This window comes from Corvus kubaryi, unplaced genomic scaffold (genome assembly GCF_017639235.1).
Source record: "Corvus kubaryi isolate FWS band 111438036 unplaced genomic scaffold, C.kubaryi_AGA036_p1.0 75, whole genome shotgun sequence".
Taxonomy (NCBI): domain Eukaryota; kingdom Metazoa; phylum Chordata; class Aves; order Passeriformes; family Corvidae; genus Corvus; species Corvus kubaryi.
Window position 1 is genome coordinate 690,783 of NW_024582062.1, and position 20,002 is coordinate 710,784.

General features: G+C 38.4%; 1 protein-coding gene across 1 annotated transcript in view; it reads left to right on the top strand.

The window, feature by feature from the left end:
* The window catches only part of VPS13D (vacuolar protein sorting 13 homolog D), a 97,059-nt gene that overhangs the window by 43,520 nt on the left and 33,537 nt on the right, over positions 1 to 20,002 (top strand). The window contains 19 exon segments of the mRNA XM_042051386.1: positions 355 to 602; positions 1,261 to 1,452; positions 2,013 to 2,139; positions 2,610 to 2,752; positions 3,586 to 3,716; positions 3,967 to 4,142; positions 4,258 to 4,381; positions 4,969 to 5,204; positions 5,982 to 6,090; positions 6,717 to 6,877; positions 7,221 to 7,329; positions 8,093 to 8,272; positions 8,536 to 8,652; positions 8,972 to 9,121; positions 9,276 to 9,425; positions 10,254 to 10,350; positions 11,936 to 12,084; positions 14,583 to 14,717; positions 15,063 to 15,230. Of these exon segments, the coding sequence (XP_041907320.1) occupies positions 355 to 602; positions 1,261 to 1,452; positions 2,013 to 2,139; positions 2,610 to 2,752; positions 3,586 to 3,716; positions 3,967 to 4,142; positions 4,258 to 4,381; positions 4,969 to 5,204; positions 5,982 to 6,090; positions 6,717 to 6,877; positions 7,221 to 7,329; positions 8,093 to 8,272; positions 8,536 to 8,652; positions 8,972 to 9,121; positions 9,276 to 9,425; positions 10,254 to 10,350; positions 11,936 to 12,084; positions 14,583 to 14,717; positions 15,063 to 15,230 (2,902 nt within the window).

Sequence of the window (20,002 nt, forward strand, 5' to 3'; positions counted from 1 at the left end):
TGTTTTTAATAGTAGTAGTAAAGAACATGCTTTTGCAAGTTTATGAAAGTTGGTTTTAAAGGTGGCAATCTCTAATAGCCATTTTCTGTTAGGTCTCTAAATAGACCAGTTTTTGGGGAACTAAATTAAGTCTTCGATTAAAATCAGAAAACTCATGTTGTCTTAACGTCAGATATAAATACAAAGTACCTTATAATGAGCTGCAAAGTGATTATGTGGAGAACAACTCTAAATACTGTTTTTCTCATCAATCCTGAAGTTAGAGCATCTTTGAGGACTTAGTGCAATATGGAAAGACAGGGTTTAATTATTGTGTCAAATTCATTGACTTCTCATGTATGTTGGCATTCCCAGGTTTTGTGTGGCTATAAAGAAAGAAAATTACCCAGATTACATGCCTTCCAGCATATTCTCTGACAGTGCTAAGCAGATTTTCAGGCAGCCTGGGCATACCATTTATCTCCTGCCAACGGTGGTAATCTGCAACCTGCTGCCTTGTGAGCTGGAATTCTACGTGAAGGGTTTGCCCATCAGTGGGACACTGAAGCCTGGCAAAGAGGCTGCCTTGCACACGGCTGACACAGCCCAGAACATTGAGCTTGGTAAGGCTCTTGCTCAGGGACTATTTGCTGCTCCTCTCTGTACCTCCAGGGAACTTGTTTCTGCAAGGAACTATGGCACAGAATGGAAAAATGGAAAAATAGAAAGCATTTAAATGATGGTTTCATTGGGTTGCAGGGCTTCTTATTTTTAGTAACGAAGTGTACACACTGGAAAAAAACCAACCCAATACTGCCATCATTCCCCCAAATCTGTCAGCTGTCACTTAGGATATTCCTTGTTCAGCTCTGGTTTTCCTGAGAGTGGAAACTGGAGAGAACAGTGGTAAAGAGGGGAATAAATCAAATAAGTTCCTAATGTTTTGGGTGGTTTTGCTCTTTTCTTTCTGACAGAAATAATTGGTGTTGAGAGTATGTATGGAGTTATTCAACACTGGTTAGACCTGTAATGCCTGAAGCAATAATTAGCCCTAATCAGGGTCCCTTACAGAACTTGTTTTGCTGTTTGTGACTTAAATTGAGGCATTTCTTCATGAGGTCAGAGTTTACCATAGTGGGTATATTTAAAAGTTGATCAGGGTGAGCTCCATGAAATATTCAGGAAGATCAAGTTACATGAAACACCAACTTCAGTGCTTATCAAAAACTCATGTTTGTGTGGGTGATGTTTTATTTTGCTCTGCTTTGTTTTGTTTCATAGGGGTATTGCTAGAAAACTTCCCAATCTGCAAAGAGCTGTTGATTCCTCCTGGGACACAAAACTACATGGTGCGGATGCGATTGTACGATGTCAATAAGCGGCTGCTAAATCTGACCATACGGATTGTGTGTCGTGCTGAGGGCTCTCTAAAAATACTAATTTCAGCTCCGTATTGGTTAATCAACAAAACAGGCAAGTTTTGTTGTAACGAAGTGGGAAATAAGGTTTTCCTGTAGTATTTTGATTTGCTTTCTAGCCAAATAAAGCTTTTAAACACTATTTAAGAGGAATAAAGGTTGCAGGAATTTATATTTTTAATAGTGCCAGCAGCTACTGTTTGATGCATGTTACAGGAGATAACTTAGCCATTGGGTTGCTGTATTACAGATTTTCAAACATGAGCTATTGTACCTCTAAATAAATCAATATAGATTAGATCACTGTTAAAATTTGTGGTTTTCGAAGACCGAGATACCTTGAGAAGGCAACGGGTCTGAATTGCAGTGAGTCTGTGTGAACTTCCACTGGCACTTTCAGGTCTGCATGGGCCAGTATCATGATCTGCAGCTGTGAGCAGCTGTTTTAAGCAGGTTAGATGAAAAACTAGATGCACAGTAATGCACAGTAATGGCTAATACTACAACAAAAATATTTTGGGTTGTTCCTTAATTTGAAATTTTTACCATTCTCATGTTAATTTGTACAAAGGTGATGTGTAGTTTAACACTCTTTTCTTCTGTGTTTACTTAAAGGATTGCCACTTATCTTCAGACAAGATAATGCAAAAACAGATGCGGCTGGTCAATTCGAAGAGCATGAGCTTGCTAGAAGTCTCAGCCCACTGCTGTTCTGTTATGCTGATAAAGAACAGCCAAACTTGTAAGTAAGAAGGGCAATCAGGAGGAACCTTACAAAGATGAAAATATTAAGATGACCTCTTAAATTATTAAGTTTTTTAATACTGTATTGAGCATACTGGATTCTTAGACATTTCCTACTGAAAGCTGCTTGGTTAGCCAATTCTGTCATGTCTCAATTTATTTCAAATTTTTTTGTTTTAAATTTCAAAGATAAAGGACACACAAATGCTGTCATGATTAATCAGTCTGGAAATTGCCAAGCTTTTTACAGGACATGGCCATTGACACCTTACTAATGTGTTGAAAGGGTTTATAGCAGACATGCAGAATGAGTCGCTCAGTAAGAGATTTATCATGGCTTCAAATGTTTTTATATCCAGACACAGATGTTCTTTTTCTATCTGGGCATGTGTTTGATCACCAGCATCATGTTGCTACCTGATCCTTCATTTAAATTAGTAAATCTTTGTGTTTTCTTCTTACCCTTAGTTGCACAATGAGGGTTGGAAAAGGAATCCATCCTGAAGGCATGCCTGGCTGGTGCCAGGGTTTCTCCCTGGATGGTGGGAGTGGTGTCAGAGCCCTTAAGGTGATCCAGCATGGAAACCGGCCAGGCCTCATCTATAACATTGGTAGGTGCTGATGGGAACATCTGAAAATCCTGTGGAACTCTTGGTGAGATACAATGTCAGTGACACCAGAAACAGAACAATTGCAGCAGAGAAACATATCTTCTTAAAGGCATTTGAGGGTCCAGAGAAAATCATCAAACAAAAGATAGTATTCTAAGTAATTTTATATATTTGTTGTAAATTTTATTAGCTTAAAAATTAGTTTGCAGTTCTTTTTAATTTTACGTTTCATCGAGTGTTAATAACTACATTGTCAAACTGTTCTGTCTGCTTCTGTGTTTTTATTCCCCTTATATGTTAATTCCAAGTGCATTTTAAATCCCATGACATTACTCTGATTAATTTGAGTGTCTGTGTACTGTAACTGGTCAGCCGTGTGCTGTGTCTGTGGGTTTTGCTTAGCAGTGTCTGCATAGGCTGATGTGCAGGAATGCAGCTTCTGGAGTCCTTGTGCTCCTGGTGTACATAAAGTACAAGCAGGTTTTGGTTTTAAATTAGTTGAGAGTCTGGAAGTTACTCCACAGTGATTTTCGAGGAATTTTTCATATGTTTAAAAGTGAAATAATTACTTGCGTTGATGTACTTGTGATTGGGAATTGTTTTGTGTTTTTTTATCTTCAGTTATCTTCAGTATCTAAGTTGTACTTGAGAAATACAGGGTAACAGATGTCTTTTACTATTTAAAATGATTTTCCAATGCAAGTCAGTGGTGTGGCACAGAGAGTGCATGTCAGGAACCCAAGAAGTAACTTGTGTTCTCTGAAATATATTGTGGCAGCTGTCTTTTTCTTTTGTAAATAATAGCTTTATTTTCACCTTGTTTTTATTACTAGGTATTGATGTTAAAAAAGGCAGAGGCCGTTATATTGACACCTGCATGGTCACCTTCGCTCCCCGGTACCTGTTAGACAATAAATCAAGCTACAAACTGGCCTTTGTTCAGCGGGAATTTGCCAGAGGTCGGGTAAGAAGCTTCCTGGTGGTGACTTTTTAGTACAGTATTGTACTTAGTCACAGAAACTGTTTACCAAGAAGAGCAGGCATTGTTCTTTAAAGTATTGTTGGCTGATTATGAGGATCTTTCTCATTATTCCAATAGCAGCATCCACCTGACAGAAAAATGGCTGCGTTTGTATCTGAGAGGTGTATAGGTTAATAGTGGATTTTTCAGTGCTGGGATTATTTACCAATTATTTACCAATTTCTGTTCCTAGGGAACATCCAATCCTGACGGCTATATTTCCACCCTCCCTGGTTCCAGTGTTGTGTTCCACTGGCCACGGAATGATTATGATCAGCTGTTGTGTGTGAGGCTAATGGATATCCCAAACTGCATTTGGTCTGGGGGCTTTGAGGTCAACAAGAACAATTCGTTCCACATTAATATGAGGTAGCTGTGACCTATAAATCTTCTGCAGCTGCTGTGTTTTGATAGAAGCAGCTGTTTAACACTGCAGATAATGCAGATCAGAAGTTTACCTGTCTTTTACTGTGTTCTTGTTCAGGGACACCCTGGGAAAATGTTACTTCTTAAGAGTAGAAATTACCCTTCAAGGAGCCACGTACCGCATTGCGTTCAGTGACACCGACCAGTTACCGCCACCTTTCCGCATTGACAATTTTTCTAAGGTAAAAGAACCAAGCCCCATATTTTTTCCCTTTACTACTTTCAGTAAAAAAAGTAGAAGTTCTTCTGTATTTATTAGAAGTGGGAGCTGACTAACTTGTGTCATGAAACAAACATTATTGTCTGTGTATTTGTCTGTAATAATTGTAATTTTCTGAAGTTCTAGTAAAAACTGGTAGCACACAGCTGCTTAATCTTTTTCAAATAATAGTGGTAACATTGTGGCTTTCATGAGTGCTTTAGAAGTCTTACAAGGAAGAGAAGTATTACCAATGAGAGTGATGATACTTAATCTGTTCTAGTCTCATAATTTAGATTAGCAGGGTTTGAGATGCTGCCATGGGACTGCAGACATTTTGAACCACAGATGACAGATACAAGCAAAGATGATGTTTCTCATCCCTTTAAGACTCTATTTAATTGAGACCTGAATGGAAGAATATACATATGAAATGATTGGGGGGGAAAAAAAGAAGTTATCTGAACGTGTTTCAGTCATCAACTCCTAGTAAATGAGCAAATGATAGCAAAAAGTCTGTGTGATGAACAATTCCTGTATGAACAAACTCCTCCTTCCTAACTGTTACAGGTCCCAGTTGTGTTTAAGCAGCATGGGGTGGTGGAGCCCAGGCTGTCCACTGAGGTGAAGCCCATGACCTCTCTGGATTACGCATGGGATGAGCCAGTCCTGCCTCCCTTCATCATGCTGACAGTGAAAGGAGCAGGCTCCTCAGAAGTTGTCTGCTGCATGAATGACTTCCAAGACGCCAAACAGCTTTACTATGAAAACTTCATCTATATAGCTGCTACATATACTTTCTCAGGGTAATTCTTTATATCTGTTGATGGAAATATTTTTAACGTTCACATTAAGCTTTAATTAATTAATATCAAATTATTATTCTCTTAATGGTTGCCATTCAAGAGTTTTTCACATGGAGTTAAACTTCTGTCTACCTTGTAGCTAGCAGAAGAAATGCCAGATTCTGAAGTTGTCTGGGTGTTGGTAATTTGTGTATTTTACCTCATTTGGACATAGTACTTTTGCTTTAGAGGTGCAGCTTGACACTGTTTATTCTGTCACACAGTGAGAAGGATTTAGCATCTGGCATCTGCTGTGACCCCACTGTATGGTCGATGTGGTCTCGGAAGAGTCTGGATGTTTGGGGTCCCCTCTGGGGACTTAATTTCCTTTGTTGTATAAAGGACACTTTACCACAAGTCACACCTATTTACAACATGCCTGTGAGATTAAGCTTGCACTAGTTTATATGCTGCTGAAAACAGCTCTGGGAGATTGATACAGGACTTCGTTACTTTCCTCAATATGAGGTAGAAAACTGTCTTTGTAATTCATCTGTTTTGCCTGTGAAGTTCCGAGTTCTGGTGAGAAATCAAAGCCCCTTTTAAGAATGTACTCAAGTTACCAGCTTGCCCTGGTAATTCCTAACAAGAGGGGAAAAAACCCCAATTTAAATGTTAGTCTTATGGGCTGTATTGGAAGTGTAAACTTCCAGTTTGAATTTTGGTGCAGATCTAATTCACTCTACAAAAGAAGCTGCTACTCTGAACAAACGTGATGCTGTTCTCTTGGTGTTCCAGGTTACAGGAGCCAAGTGTAAGACCAGTTACTTCAAATAAGGATGCTGCAAATGCAGAGCTTGTCCTTGATGTTTCTCCAAAGACTCAACGAGTTTTGCTGAAAAAGAAGGTACAATTTGACTTTTTTTTTATACTACTGTTTTATACTATTGTTGCTGTGTGCTGAAGTAAAATCAAATGCTTGCGAGTAGGAGAACATTAAAAAAAAAGTTCTAACTTCTAAAGGGTAGAGAGAGACTCCAAAGTGATGGGTTTTTTTGAGTTGTGGTAGTGCTTCCCGTGTAAGACTTTTATAGGGGTAAAGGTGACAGAAAAGGGAATTGGAATAAAGTAGTAAGGAAGGTTGTAAATGCCTCCCAGACAACTGAATGTGGTAGTTGTGTGTTAGATATTCTCATGAAGTTACAAGGTAGGACATGCTCCCTTTTTGGGAGCAGTGTAAGCCAAGTCATCTGTTTCTGCAGCTCTTAAGAAATAGAAACTGTGTTTAAATATTGCTGAGTTTAGCAAACAGCTTGTAAATGCAGCTCTGCATCTAGCCGCTGTTACGTATTCATTGAATATCAGAGTTCAATCAGAAGTCTTTATCCAAACTAGTTCCTAATTCTAATTCAGGGCTTTGAAGTTAAATATATGCAAGTCATTCCAAGAATTATAATTCAAAGCCTCTGATAGAAAAACAGAAAAAAATATTTGCTCCATATTATATTTAAATGTTGAATTTTTCTGCAACAGGAGCCAGGAAAGCGATCCCAGCTCTGGAGAATGACAGACACAGGAATGCTTTGCCATGAAGGTTCTTCAGTTCCTCATAACCCCCACAAACCTTCTCCTCGCTCCGAGGACTCCAGTATGATTTTAGATATCGCAGGCCTGGCAGCTGTCACAGATAACAGGTATTGAAATGCAGTTCCTCAGGAAACTGATGGGGGTTTCTAACTGTGTCTTTGAAAACATACTTAATATGATATTCTCTGAATAGGGAAAGACATTGTTCTGAAGGCATGTGAAAGAGCTGGATTTTACCTGGTTTTATAAACAAACCTCATGGTCACCTGTGTGACTTGGAAGTACTTGTAAAAGCATGGCTGATGCCTTTCCAGCAGGTGACTGTAGACAGAGCACTTCAGAAGAGAGATTAGAAAAATGAGCTGGGACAAAGTAAATGTTCAGCATTAACCCAGGTGCAGAGTAAAAGTGCTGAGGTACATCCTCTGAGCACTGGAGTGTCCCCTGCAGGTATGAGCCCTTGATGCTGAGAAGGCCGGATCGACGACGCAGTACGACCCAGACGTGGAGCTTTCGGGATGGGAAGCTGGCCTGTGGTATCCATGGACTTGTTGTCCAGGTCAGTACTGATTATATGTTGAACCTGTTTTGTTTGTTGCTGATGTAGATGACAAAGTCATTTGGGCTTAGTATTGAAGTGAACCAAAAGGTTTGAGGCAAATTCAGAATACAGAGCAAAGCAAACTTGTGCAAACAGCTTATGTTTTAGGTTTATATTTGAATGTTCTTATTAATTTCAAATAACAGAAGATCTTGCACTAATAATTAGAAATTAAAAAAGTCTTTTAGTTAGTACCCTGATACTATATTGATCATTTCGTGATCAAATTACTGCAGCTTAGTAAGTAACTACTTGAAGCATCTAAAAAAGCTCTGTATTCATGTCTTTAGATGTTGACTCAGTAAGGATTTACATTCTCATCTGCAGGTCCAGGGTTCGTCTTTTAAAAAGCTTCCTATCGTTTTTGAAAACTCTTCAGGAAGGACTTTCCAACGTCCTTTGATGATGTGATAGCTTCAGTTTTAAATGTGCAGTGGGAATACTTAATTCCCACTTAACTATCAATTACCCACCTAATTATCAATTACTTAATTATTGATCTTGGCTGTTTCTTTTAGCTGCCAACTGATTAAACATTAGTTACCAGAAACTTTAATAATATCAAGTAAAATGCTCTGGATTGCTCTTCTTTTCATTCCGAAGAATAAGGAGAGGAAAGTAAAATACAATTTTAAATTAATATATGTAAATAGTCATCTGAAGTATTTACCTATCACTTAGTTAGTTAATTTTCTTTCCTTACTCTTTTTTCTTTCTTCAGGCAAAGGGAGGAATACAGGGTCTTCATGATGGAGCTGAAGTTGTTCTAGGTCCTGATACCTCACTTGAACTTTTGGGGCCAGTTCCACCTGAACAGAAGTTCACAAACCAAAAGATGAGGCCTGGCTCAGGAATACTGGCTGTGAGAGTCATCCCAGATGGGCCAACTAGAGTTCTGCAGGTGACAGTCCTTCATTAACTAGGATCTAGTTCATTATTTGCTTATACTGGAAATACTCTTTTTCTGTATTACGTCTTCAAATCCTTATGAATAACTGCCTTTGTAATGACATGAAGGGGGTGGGAATATCATAAGCCAGAAACAGGTACTACAGAAGTTTTCCTTGTCCTTATTTTTTTAAAAAGATAATTTTCTAAGGTAGGACAATGTAGCTGTTATTTATATATACAAAAGGGATCTTGTAGTAATTCACTTGTTTTCAGATAACGGATTTTAACCAACGTAGAAATGATCGTTCATTCAGTGAAGGAGAAGAGCTTCCAGTTACGGAACAAGATCTGCGGAAGTTCAAAAATCCTGATACAGAGCAGGAGTTAGAAGTAAGATATGACAACTAGTACTTCTCTTTTTCATTTTCATTTTCCTTTCTACATTTCAGGGGGGGATGATGGTCAGTAACTTCTCCTGATGATGACCTCGTGTTATGAACTTGTAGCTTTTCCTGCTACAACTTCTCCTTCTCAGAATTTGGGTTAATATGCCTTAACCCTCTTGATTCTAAGACTAATTCAATGCTGCTCAGTCTCTCTGGAGATTATCCTAAAAAAATAACTTCTTTGCAGAAATATGTATTTGATATCACAGGTTTTCTCAGTGTTGGTTTGTTAGTGGTGGATTTTTTTCCCCTTTTTTTCTCAGGTGCTTGTGAAACTGGAAGGTGGAATAGGATTGTCTTTGGTCAGCAAAGTCCCTGAAGAGCTTGTGTTTGCAAGCCTCACCGGAATTAATGTCCATTACACTCAGCTCTCGACCAGTCAGGTGCTAGAGCTCAGTGTGCATGATATACAGGTACTTGCCATTTTGAAACAAATTCATTTATTCATGGGTCTTCTTCGGTTTTTTGAGTCATAATAGGTTTGAAAAATGTTTAGAGCTGTGTGACTGAGACTTTAATTCCTAAATATCACTGGAGTTTCAATTCTGTTTTCTGTCCACTGTGTAGGTGGACAACCAACTTATTGGCACCACACGGCCTTTTATGCTCTTTCTGACGCCCAGGATGAGTGAGAATGAGCCCCTGGACCCTGGGCCTGCTGTGCAAGTCAATGCCATGAAATTTCCCAGTAAAAGTGCACTGACCGATATATACAAGGTAAACCACAATGTTTTTGTTCGTGCAACATAGGTATTACTTTGCTTAAATGACCTTTCCTGTTCTTAATTTTTACTTGTAATCTGAATTCAGTGGTTTATGAAATACACTTTGTTGAATCAGTTCTGAAGCTTAAAGGACACAGTGTCCACCTTCTCACATTTGTGGTGTTTAAAGCTACAGCACAGTGATGAACAGGGTAATAAATATGTTTAAAAATATAAAAAATCAGTCCAGACCCCTGTCTGTCCATGTCTGTGACCTTATTTTTCAAGGTAGTTATTCTCTCCTGAGAACTGTAGCACAGTGAACCAGAATATCTGTGTTTTTTGCTCTTCAGGAGTTGAGTACAAGGTTATAAATTCTCTCTGATAAGCTGTTATCTTGCTGCATAAACCCTGTTCTGTGCACTGCAGCCTTTTGGAAACGTTGGTTATAAATTTATCCACCAACTGTGGTATGTATTGTGAGAGCAAAACTGAGTTGGTTGTCAAGACTTACTTTCTCACTTGGAGTCTTCACGCATGTATTTTAACTCTGTTTTGAAAAGCAGCTGATTCCAGTGTTGGAAATGCAGCTAAGATTTTGAAGTGTTAGGATTAGGTAATAAAGCACAATGCCTTCCAGAAAATTGAAATAATCTTCACTAGTTGTAGATAACTTGAAGTGAAGAAAGCTACCAAAGACATTTTGAAGGTGGGAGTCTTGCTACAAATCCACTTAAGTGAAATATTCCACTGGAATAGAGCACGTTGTCCTTTTTAATAGCTTACATGGATTATATTTCTGGTGTTAATGCTGTAAAATGAGACTTGTTTATTTCTGTAGCATCTGATGATCACTGCCCGAAAGTTCACAGTTCAAATTGAGGAGAAACTACTTCTGAAGCTGTTGAGTTTCTTTGGCTACGACCAGTCGGAATCAGGTGTGGTATAAAATTGCACAGCCCAGATTTACAGTGTACAGAAGTATTATGATCTTTGCATATAAAATAAGTAGAAAACACCAGCACACTCTTGGCTGTTTGGAACCTCCCACTCTTGAACAGAGCTGGAAATGCTTCAGTGGCCCCTGTGAAGCTGTTCATGGGTGTTAATGCCTGTTGCAGAGCTCAGGTGATTGCCCAAGTACAGCCTGTCTCTTGAAGGAGTTCAGTATTCGTTTTCAGTTCCTGTATCTGGATTCATCTAAATTGGGATAAAAGAAATTGTGTTATTAATTTAGCAAGCCACTTTGTTTAGTGATTTGTTTAGTTTGTTTATTTAACCCAGGGCTAGAAGTGGGATCTGTGTTAATTTGTTCCTTGGGCAGTTCCTCTTGCTTCAGTGCAAGAAAATTTTGTCTGACCTTTGTTGTGGCATCCATACCCCTGGTTTTAATTGTAATGTAAGTTTTCTTTCATTCAATGAGGCAAGACAGACCTTCTCAATCTTCTGATCTCATAGATGCTATTCTAATCCTCCTATTTTAGTGTTTATCTGTGCTTTGGAAACTTTATGAAATGTTTGGTTTGGAGTGGCAATTGAAAATATCACTTCTATTATGCAGTAGCCTGTGTACTATTACATAATAACTGTCACAAGAAAGTAATTATTTTTGGCATGATTCCAAATGGGACCAAGCCTACAAGTGATGCTCCAGAGTTCTGTCTTGCTAATCCACACTATCCTCTGAATTGTCTCTGGAAAAATAACAGTATTGCATTTCACAGAGGACTTACAAACTTAGATCTCTAATGATGAGGAAGAAGTAAAAATTTTGAGTCTTGCTCTTAGCCTTTTAACTAATCTGCCCTTTGTTCTGGTTTACCCTGTTGCTTTTGCTATTTTTTTTCCTTACTGTACATTATTTGTAGTTTATCCACTGATGCTGATGCCATCCAAGATTCAGACAAAAATAATTTTCTCATTTACAGTCAGCATGTTTTATTGTTCATAAGTCTGAGTTCATAAGACTTGGTCATCTTTCGTCTTTCCCCTGCTTCCTGACACCACCCAGGTGCTCTTACAAATAACATGAGCCTGTTAATGTCGACCGAATTTGAGTCACTCTCCATGTAAATTGATTTATTGGATGTCTTCCATGTAGGCATTTTGTCCATTGTGTAGTGAATAATTGAAAGCTTTCTTTGTACATTATATTCTTAGTTGAGTGCGTAGGGAATTACAGAGAAAGTAGAGAGAGGAAAACAGACTGTAAGATCACAACGGCACAGTAGGAACATTGCATGGTCATGTGTTATCTCCTTGTTTCTGTGTGCTGATAAAGATAAATTAGAAGTGAGCTCACTTAACAGGTTTTAGAGATGCAGAGCAATCTGACAAAAATTCTTGAGCTTCAGAGGTCAACTTCATGTCACAAGGCATGAGTAATTTTGCTGGCTACACCAGCAGTCACACATAGTTTTTATTTGTACAGAGGATTGTTAACTCTTAACAGAGTGTGCATTCCTAACCCCATACTTATTTATCTTTAATTGGTTCTGATTCCTGTGTTTTGTCTGGATGCAGAGGTTGAAAAGTATGATGAGAACCTCCATGAGAAGGTTGTTGAACAAGGCGGAGGACAAAAACGATACTACTTTGAAAATCTGAAAATCAGTGTGCCTCAAATCAAGTTGAGTGTCTTCACTTCCAACAAGCTCCCTTTGGATCTCAAGGTACACCAATGCCTTCTCAGAGTGGGCTTCCAGTAAAGAGAAAGAAAAGGGAACAGAAGCTTTAACTTAATACTCTTTAGTTTCCATTTACTTTTGCATTATCTAAGTTACAAGTAATAGAAGTTTCAGCAACTTCTGACATTTAATTAGCATAATTTCCAGTCTCTTCTGTAATAGTACTTAATTTTTGTAATTTCAGTTGAAGCACAGCCAGCTGGACCTAATGACTCACTGCTTTACAGAGGACCTTAGTTGCAATAATGGAAGTGTAAAGAGCTTGAAGGGAATTTCTATCATAAAATAAGAAGTTACTCAACTTAGAGAACAGAAATACAGGACAACTCTGAGTGTTTTCATCCAAAAAATGTTGTTTCATTGGAATTGGAGAATTTGCATGAGCACTGTGCAATATGGTCAAAAATTAAAGTAAATTGAGACTGATTCATATGGTCATAAATCTGGCACAGTTGGTAAGTGAACCAAGGATTCCAGATTCTAGCCAGAACATAGTCTCATCCAGTGTTCCCAAATCGTGTGTTAGAACGCACAATTCCTGGACACAATAAAGTGGCAGCAGTGAGTTTCCACTTCAAAAATGATTAATTTAGCATTTCAGTCAGAAATATTTCAGTTCTCTCTGAGCTAATACAACTGCTTTCCTACAAGGTGGGAGAGCTGAAACAAAACCAACCAACCAAACCATGAAAAACCCTCCCTATTCTGGAGGAACTGAGCTGCTGCCTTTTCAAAAAACCAAAACGGAGATACCAGCTGGGCTTTTTTGTCCTTGATATTAAGGACATCATGATGAGAAAGCTTCTAAAGAAGTTTAGTTTTGTGTAATGAATGTCTGTCATGGAGTCTTACCAAGATGATCCAGAAGATCACCAGTCGTGCATTCTTGTATTGCTTTTACCAAATCCTTATGCAGAGGACAGTTCAATAGCTAGCTGGGATATTCCTTGCCTGTGATATTCCTAGGTATGATATTCCTTAGCCGTGATAGTCCTTACCACTAAATAATAGCAGCATAAATAATAGTCCTGAATATGTGTTTGCACTTTAGCTTCAACACAAAAACCCTTGTAATGCCATTAGCTGAAATGCAGACTGAGGAAACAGAGTTAGTGGTGAGTGCCTTTAAGAGCCCAGCACTGTGCACTGTTTTGTTTGGATTTCCTACCACCCTTGGTACAGGATTGCACATGGATCCATCTTGGCAGCTGTCAGCAGTGTTCTCAAGAGAAAACTTGGCGTATACCTTTTCCCCCATAATGTTAACAGTCCCTACATATTCTGTATATTGACTTTCACAGAAAGAGTTCCATTCAGTTCTGTAGCACAGGAAAGTTCAGGGTAGGAGGGAGAGAATAATCACCGTAGAGCCTTTGTGGAAGTTTTTCTAACTACCTCTGATGTTTCTGGCTTGGACTTGGCTGTCTGGTAATTTGGTGTAGACAGATTATTTTTATTAGGTACCAGTATTAACAAAGTTGCCTTATATAATATCTGATAGTTAAACAGGAAATTACTTCCTACCCAAGTGAATAATGAGGACTACTCTGGTTGGTCATCCATTTACTGAAAAAATAAATAGCTCTTTTCTTACTCGCAGACTTAACTCAGACCTGTAACTTGCCTTAATTGCCTGCAGATGGCACAAAAACTCGTGTTCCCTATACCAGGCAGCTTTGGTGATTAATGTGTAAAGATATCAGTGTGAGGCTTCTTGCCTTCTTCAGTGTGTCTGATGTTGGTGAGTGTACAGATGCCATTATAAAGACCTGAAGAAGAAGAAGACTCTTTCTGTCTTAAAAAATTAGATTTTTTACAATTTTTTTTCCAAAATCGTTTTATTCATGTGTGTATCTTTAGATGTACAGCTTGTCCACCTGAAATGTAGTTTTTTGTATATAAATTGTACAAGGTACGTATGGCCTATGAGCTAATGACAATCTTAGTTTTCTTCCTTGCAAAATAATGGGAAAAGCTAGTTTAAAGAATTTCTGTACACCATATAATGTTAAGATATGAGCCACAGGCTTACAGTAAATTATGTATGTTACTTCAGCTCATCCTGACATTTAATCCCTTCACAGAAGTTCAGCAGAGTGGAAAATAGCCAGTTTTGTCAAGGAAATTCATTTAGGGTTGGTTTAATTGAAGATTAGAACAGTATAGCAAAGTTATATATGGAATCTTAGACACATTTTGGTTTGAAATACTCCTATCAGGTGTGGGAAACAGATTGCATTTGGGAAGGTTAGTGACTCTTGAGTTATTGAAGAAATACAGTGCTAAAAAGGAATCAATACTTAAAATTAAAAGATTTGTGGGTGATTGCTCTCTGTATCAAAGTGTCCACACTGCAGTGGTAGAGAACTCCAGCAGCTTCAGAGAATTTTGGTTTGTTACCCATTTAAAGGTAAATTCACTTGGATGCTCTGAATGAAAAGCAGAGAAAAGAATTACAGTGGCAATATCTTTTATTTACTCAGGCATTGAAAAGCACACTGGGATTCCCTCTGATCCGATTTGAAGATGCTGTGATTAATCTGGATCCTTTCACTCGAGTCCATCCATATGAAACTCAGGAGTTCATCATTAATGACATTCTGAAACACTTTCAGGAGGTCAGTGCGATGGAGATTATGTCGTGGCAAAGGTTGAACTTCTCTTGGTTGAGGAGTTCTCCACCAAGGATATGGGAGCTCTTTCCTGACTATTAAGTGTTAGTGCTGTTTTGCTTCTTTGGTATATGGAGAAGTAGTATCCCAGAAGAATTCTAAGAATACACTGCATTTTAAGATGAAACTATTGTTAATTTTACTGGTATTTGTGTGTTGCTTTCTCCAGTAAACCTACCTGGGTTGGCAGAAGCTTCTGTTGTGGGTGGGATGGTTTTTTTTTTTCCATCAACCTTGCTCATGTTAATGTGATCCATAAGAAATACTTCATTCTTCCTCTTGATTTTACAGGAGCTGCTGAGTCAGGCAGCAAGGATTCTAGGTTCTGTGGATTTCCTTGGCAACCCAATGGGTCTACTGAATGATGTCTCAGAAGGTGTTACTGGACTTATAAAGTATGGCAATGTGGGTGGTCTCATTAGAAATGTCACTCATGGAGTATCAAACTCTGCTGCAAAGGTAAAAATTGTGATAATAAAGTTTGCTATAACAATAAGCAAAAAATAGGCAAGAAGTCAAATAGAACTATTGACCATGCTTAAATTGCTTTATGTCCTGTTTGTTTTGTAAAAATGGTGTTTGAAATGTAGATTTTGTTTTTCATAAATGCTTTTTATACATCCCAGAGATGCCAGAAACAGGAGTCAGTGGACCACTCAAAACCCTATTACTGCTGTACAGATACTTGCAGGTTGAATCAACAGTTAACCAAAATGAGAAATAATTTGCTCTTACATGCAAATGAACAAAGCTGTGTTAAATTGTGTATGTAATCTACATACAGAAGAGAGAGAGAGCACTAGAGGAAGGTGGAGTATTTAAGGGGTTATTTAGTATAACAGGAGTTGTTAGCTGTTATTTTTGAGAAGTGATTAAGCTGATGTGAATAGCAATTATGCTGACTCTTGAGGTTTGGGGGTTTTTGTGCCACATAGCAACAAACTAAGGAATTTCTAGATTGCTTTGTATTTATCTGTGGTTTAATTCTAAAGTCTCTGCATGGTGAACACTGTTTTGTCCTTCCTGATAACAGCTGAGAGAATTCAGTTATATCAGTGAAAATTACTGTATTTAGTGCCCAAGAGAGGGATGATCTGAGGCAGGAGTTAGAAATAGGAAGAGGTTTGGATCATGGTTGATGCCGTACTTGATGCTGAGCAAACATACATGTTGTGTCTGCACAACCCTTCATGGGTACAACTGCAGTAATGCTTTTTTGACACAAGGATGTGTTGCTAAGTTTGGTTTTGTGAAAATTCTTTACTTTCTATTATTTTCATTTTCCAAGTGGGTAACTTTGTATGTGTGTATTGTCATGGTTCATCCTTTAACAACCTTTCCCACTTACTTGTATACAAGGAAATCTGCTTTTTCCCCTCCTTAGTGGAAAAAGGTGATTCAGAAGATTCAGAGTCTCTATAATTAAAGAGAGCTCGAGACTAACATTATCAAACCTAGACCATCACCAAGTGCACAGCTGGGTCTGACCCGGAGAGCTGAGCTATGAAGAAAGATGACATGCACATTCTCTGTCATAATTATCTTGTTTGCAGCATTAGCCTATTTTCCACAATTTCAAGAAATTCAAACAAAATGCCATGTTGATATTCCTGTCTCAATCTCCTAGTCGGTGGTTCTGTAATTCTCAGCACTGCAAATACAAGCTGATCCAGGCAGTCTGATAGGAGACTTGCTGAGCTTCTGGAAGGCAGCTGTATCTGTCTGCAAATGAGTACTTTTGTCCATGCTTTCTCCTCGTGGTTGTAGTCTCTGGTGACCCATCCACTCCACCCAATAGAGTATGTTTCTTTAGAATTTCCTTTCTGTAAAGTGTTGTTTCCTCATCACAGTCACATCTGCAGCAACAGTCTCATAAATCTTCCTTTAAAAGGCACGAGCCTTCCTCTGTTTCCCACAAGGGCAAGGTCATTCCTTGAACTTTGGAGTCATTTGTAACCAAGGGGTTTGTGAAGGAAGATTTTCAAAGGCAGAAGGGCAGTTGGATGCTCAGTTCCTTTCAAAATTCAACAGGAGCTGAGTGCCTGCTCCCCATTTATACCTTTGAAAATCACGCCATGTCTTCCCAGGTATTTTTTTTCTTTCTCCTTGATATATCAGAAATGTCTCTGTGATGCAAGTCTCACACAGTTCCCTTTTCAAAGCTTTTTATATGGTTTATGTATTTGTCCTTTTGGAACAAGGAGAGCAATCTGTAATTTAAGAAGGCTTAGTAGTACATTGTGGAGCTCCTTGATGAGTCTTCCTTCCAAAGGTTGAATCTTCATTCTGATGCATAGAAGACAATGGTAAAAAAGGCTCCAAATAGTCAGGTTGAATTCTTCCTTATGTGTTGCACTGCTTTCAGGCATTTAAATGTGCTTGAAAATTAAGCCCAGAATGTCCGTATGATAAAAAAATTGGCATTTCAAGTACAGTTTGTGATGTGTTATGTACATGGTACAGCACAGAACTTTGTCTTTTACTTTCTGTTCTACCTTGTGTGTGCCTTATGAGTGTATCTAGGATATGTGAAGTATTGGTAAAGAAAATTACGTGGAGAGAAAAAACAATTTGAGTTAGTCAAGAGAAACAAAACTGAAACAATAGGTCATTTTCATCTTGCTGTTGGTGCTCTGGGAAGGTATTTTTAGGTATATTTTCACTGCATAAATTTTCACCTGATTCAGCTGTGCCACAGAGGGCTCTTGTCTTTGCAGCTTATTCTGTGGATCTGGTAATTAAAGGAGTCAAAACTAGAGGAGCCTGTGTCCTGCACAGGCACTGAGGGTTGGGAGAAAATCTCCATTTTGGTTGTTTGAGTACCTGACTTACGAAGTGTCTAAAATAAAAATCTATCCTAGATTTTAAGATGAGTTAGCTATTAAGGTGTGAGTAGATAAACGAAGAGGAATACTATAATCATGGCTTTTAAAGTAACACTGCTCAACTGAATCAAGAAGTAAGCTATTGGAGTTGTATCTGGTTTTGTCATTTTATTGCTTTTCTATTTTATAGTTGTGCTGATTATCCTTGTAATGGCTTTTCCATGCATTTCTGAGCATGCAGTGGGTAATGCCTTCTTTCAAGTGGAGAGCTGTGGTGTATTTAAATTGGCACAAACCCTTAGGTTAAATAAAGTTCACTACAGACAGTTTTGTAGTTTTTATCCCTTGGAGACTCCCAAGTTCTGTATTTTAAAAAGTTCTTTGATCCTAAATATAGACACCTGAGGGAATTTCATTCCCTCTGAATGGAGCCTTCTGTAGTTGCCATATGCGTAGAAACGTCACACATTCTTGGCATCCACACTTTTTTTATTTCCCCTGTTAGGCATGATAGAACTAAATCCTAAATTGTTCCTGTTTCAGATGTGTTTCAATTAGAAATGAATATTGAACACTGAATTAGCAGCTGACCAAAACTGTTCTGTAGCCTGTGTTCTCCAAATAGAAAAATAAGTGTGGTTGTATCTATTACTGGCAAATAGGTGTTGTGCTGACATAGTGAAAGTCCTGGTGGTAAAGGATTGAAAAGATTCAAAGCTTGCCAGTACTGTATTTAATGTGGCCGATTTCGTTCTACCATGAATTCTATCTTTTAGGAATTATGAGCACATAGTAGTGTCTCTGTTATGACTCTGAGGTTAGGATATAGGATGGAAATAATTGGTGTGTCCTTCCCTTCCTCTTGAGAAAAATAATTTAATGAACTTAATGAAAGAGCTTAATTTTCATATTGAACTTTGAAGTTTCCAGTTTAATTAGGCTTCTTAAGGAAAGGTAAACCATCAGTCACAGCTGCATTTCCCCGTTAGGTTTTTTGGAAGCATGCAGGGTTCTGAGAGACAGGCTTCCTTCCAGAATCAGGCACCTGAGATGCTAAAACTTCCCTAGAGGGGAGTTGCAACAAATTGCATTTGGGTGTTTGTTTTCTTTTATGGCTGATGAACCTTTCTTCCCTGGACTTTCACTCCATCTGTTTATTTCAGCTGAGTTCAGACTGATGGCAGAGGTGCTTAGGTGCTTAACAGAGGTAGGAAAAGACGTGGCATGTTAGAACCGGGTAAGAAAACTTTAGGACTAGTAAGGATGCAAATACTGTTTCAGGTGAGTGTTTGGGCATTTGTAGAACAGAAGCATGAAAGCAACAGAAAGGGAAATGGGAGTTTTAACCCTCCTTGTAAGATAAATCAAAGCAGAATCTCAGGTGGTTGGCAGTGACAGGAAAATAAAGATAACTGAATGGAAAATAAAGAGGAAGTAATAAAGGGATTATTTAAAAACAAACCTTGAACAAGTGTTTGACTCACATGAATGTTAATTTTAACAAAGTTGGCAGTAAATGCAATGAGAAGTGGCTGTAGCAGAGCACAGAAGGAAGGTGCAGTTTGAGCAGGCTCTACCCAAAAACAGACAGAAAGCTTTCTAAAACAATCAAAGCCGATGGTTCCCTTTTGTTTAAAGTTTCTTAGTTCATGTAACCAACCACTCCTCTTTGATACCATTCAGAAGCAAGAACAACTGCCATTCTCCCATTTTTGGAGTCACTGCAGTTCAGCTCTAGCTTCATTAGCTCAAAATGCCAATGAAGTAGCTGTAAATAAAATAATATCTTGGTGTTAGGGAACTTCTAACAAAAGCCTTTGTATATGAAGCCTGAGAAAGAAATACATGGTGGTGTTTTCCTCCGAAGAGTCTTAAACAGAATCATCAAGTGATGCTGTAGAGAGGTCATGGTGGTGTTTGGATTCTGAGTTTGCTGAGTTTCCTACCATTCTATATTTTCATGATTTTTGTTTGATTGTCTGCTCTTCTCCTTGACTCCTAAGAGCAGAATGTGTGTGGTTACTGTCAGTCTCACTGGATAAAGGTGAGGAAGGCTGGAATACATGTCATCTTTCTGGGCAATTTTACAGTTTAGAATTTGGGTTTTCATTCAGGAAAGCTGGTGTTCATCCCTTACAAAGGGTAGTTGAGGTATTGAAGTAGTGGGATTTAGCAGCATCTACCATAATTTTTTCTATTACAAAAGTGATTCATACAGTTTGGGTCAAATGTAGCTTCTTCTGTGTTTTCTTCAGTGTAATCTTCCCCAGTGTAGCGTAGAAGCTCCTGCAGCCTGTGCAGGTGGCACTGCAGGTCATCTTCAGTTTAACTTGCATTTCATCCACAGATAAGCAGCTCATGTGCAGGTTCGTGCGAGCAGTGAGAATCTGTATCAAAATGTGCAGA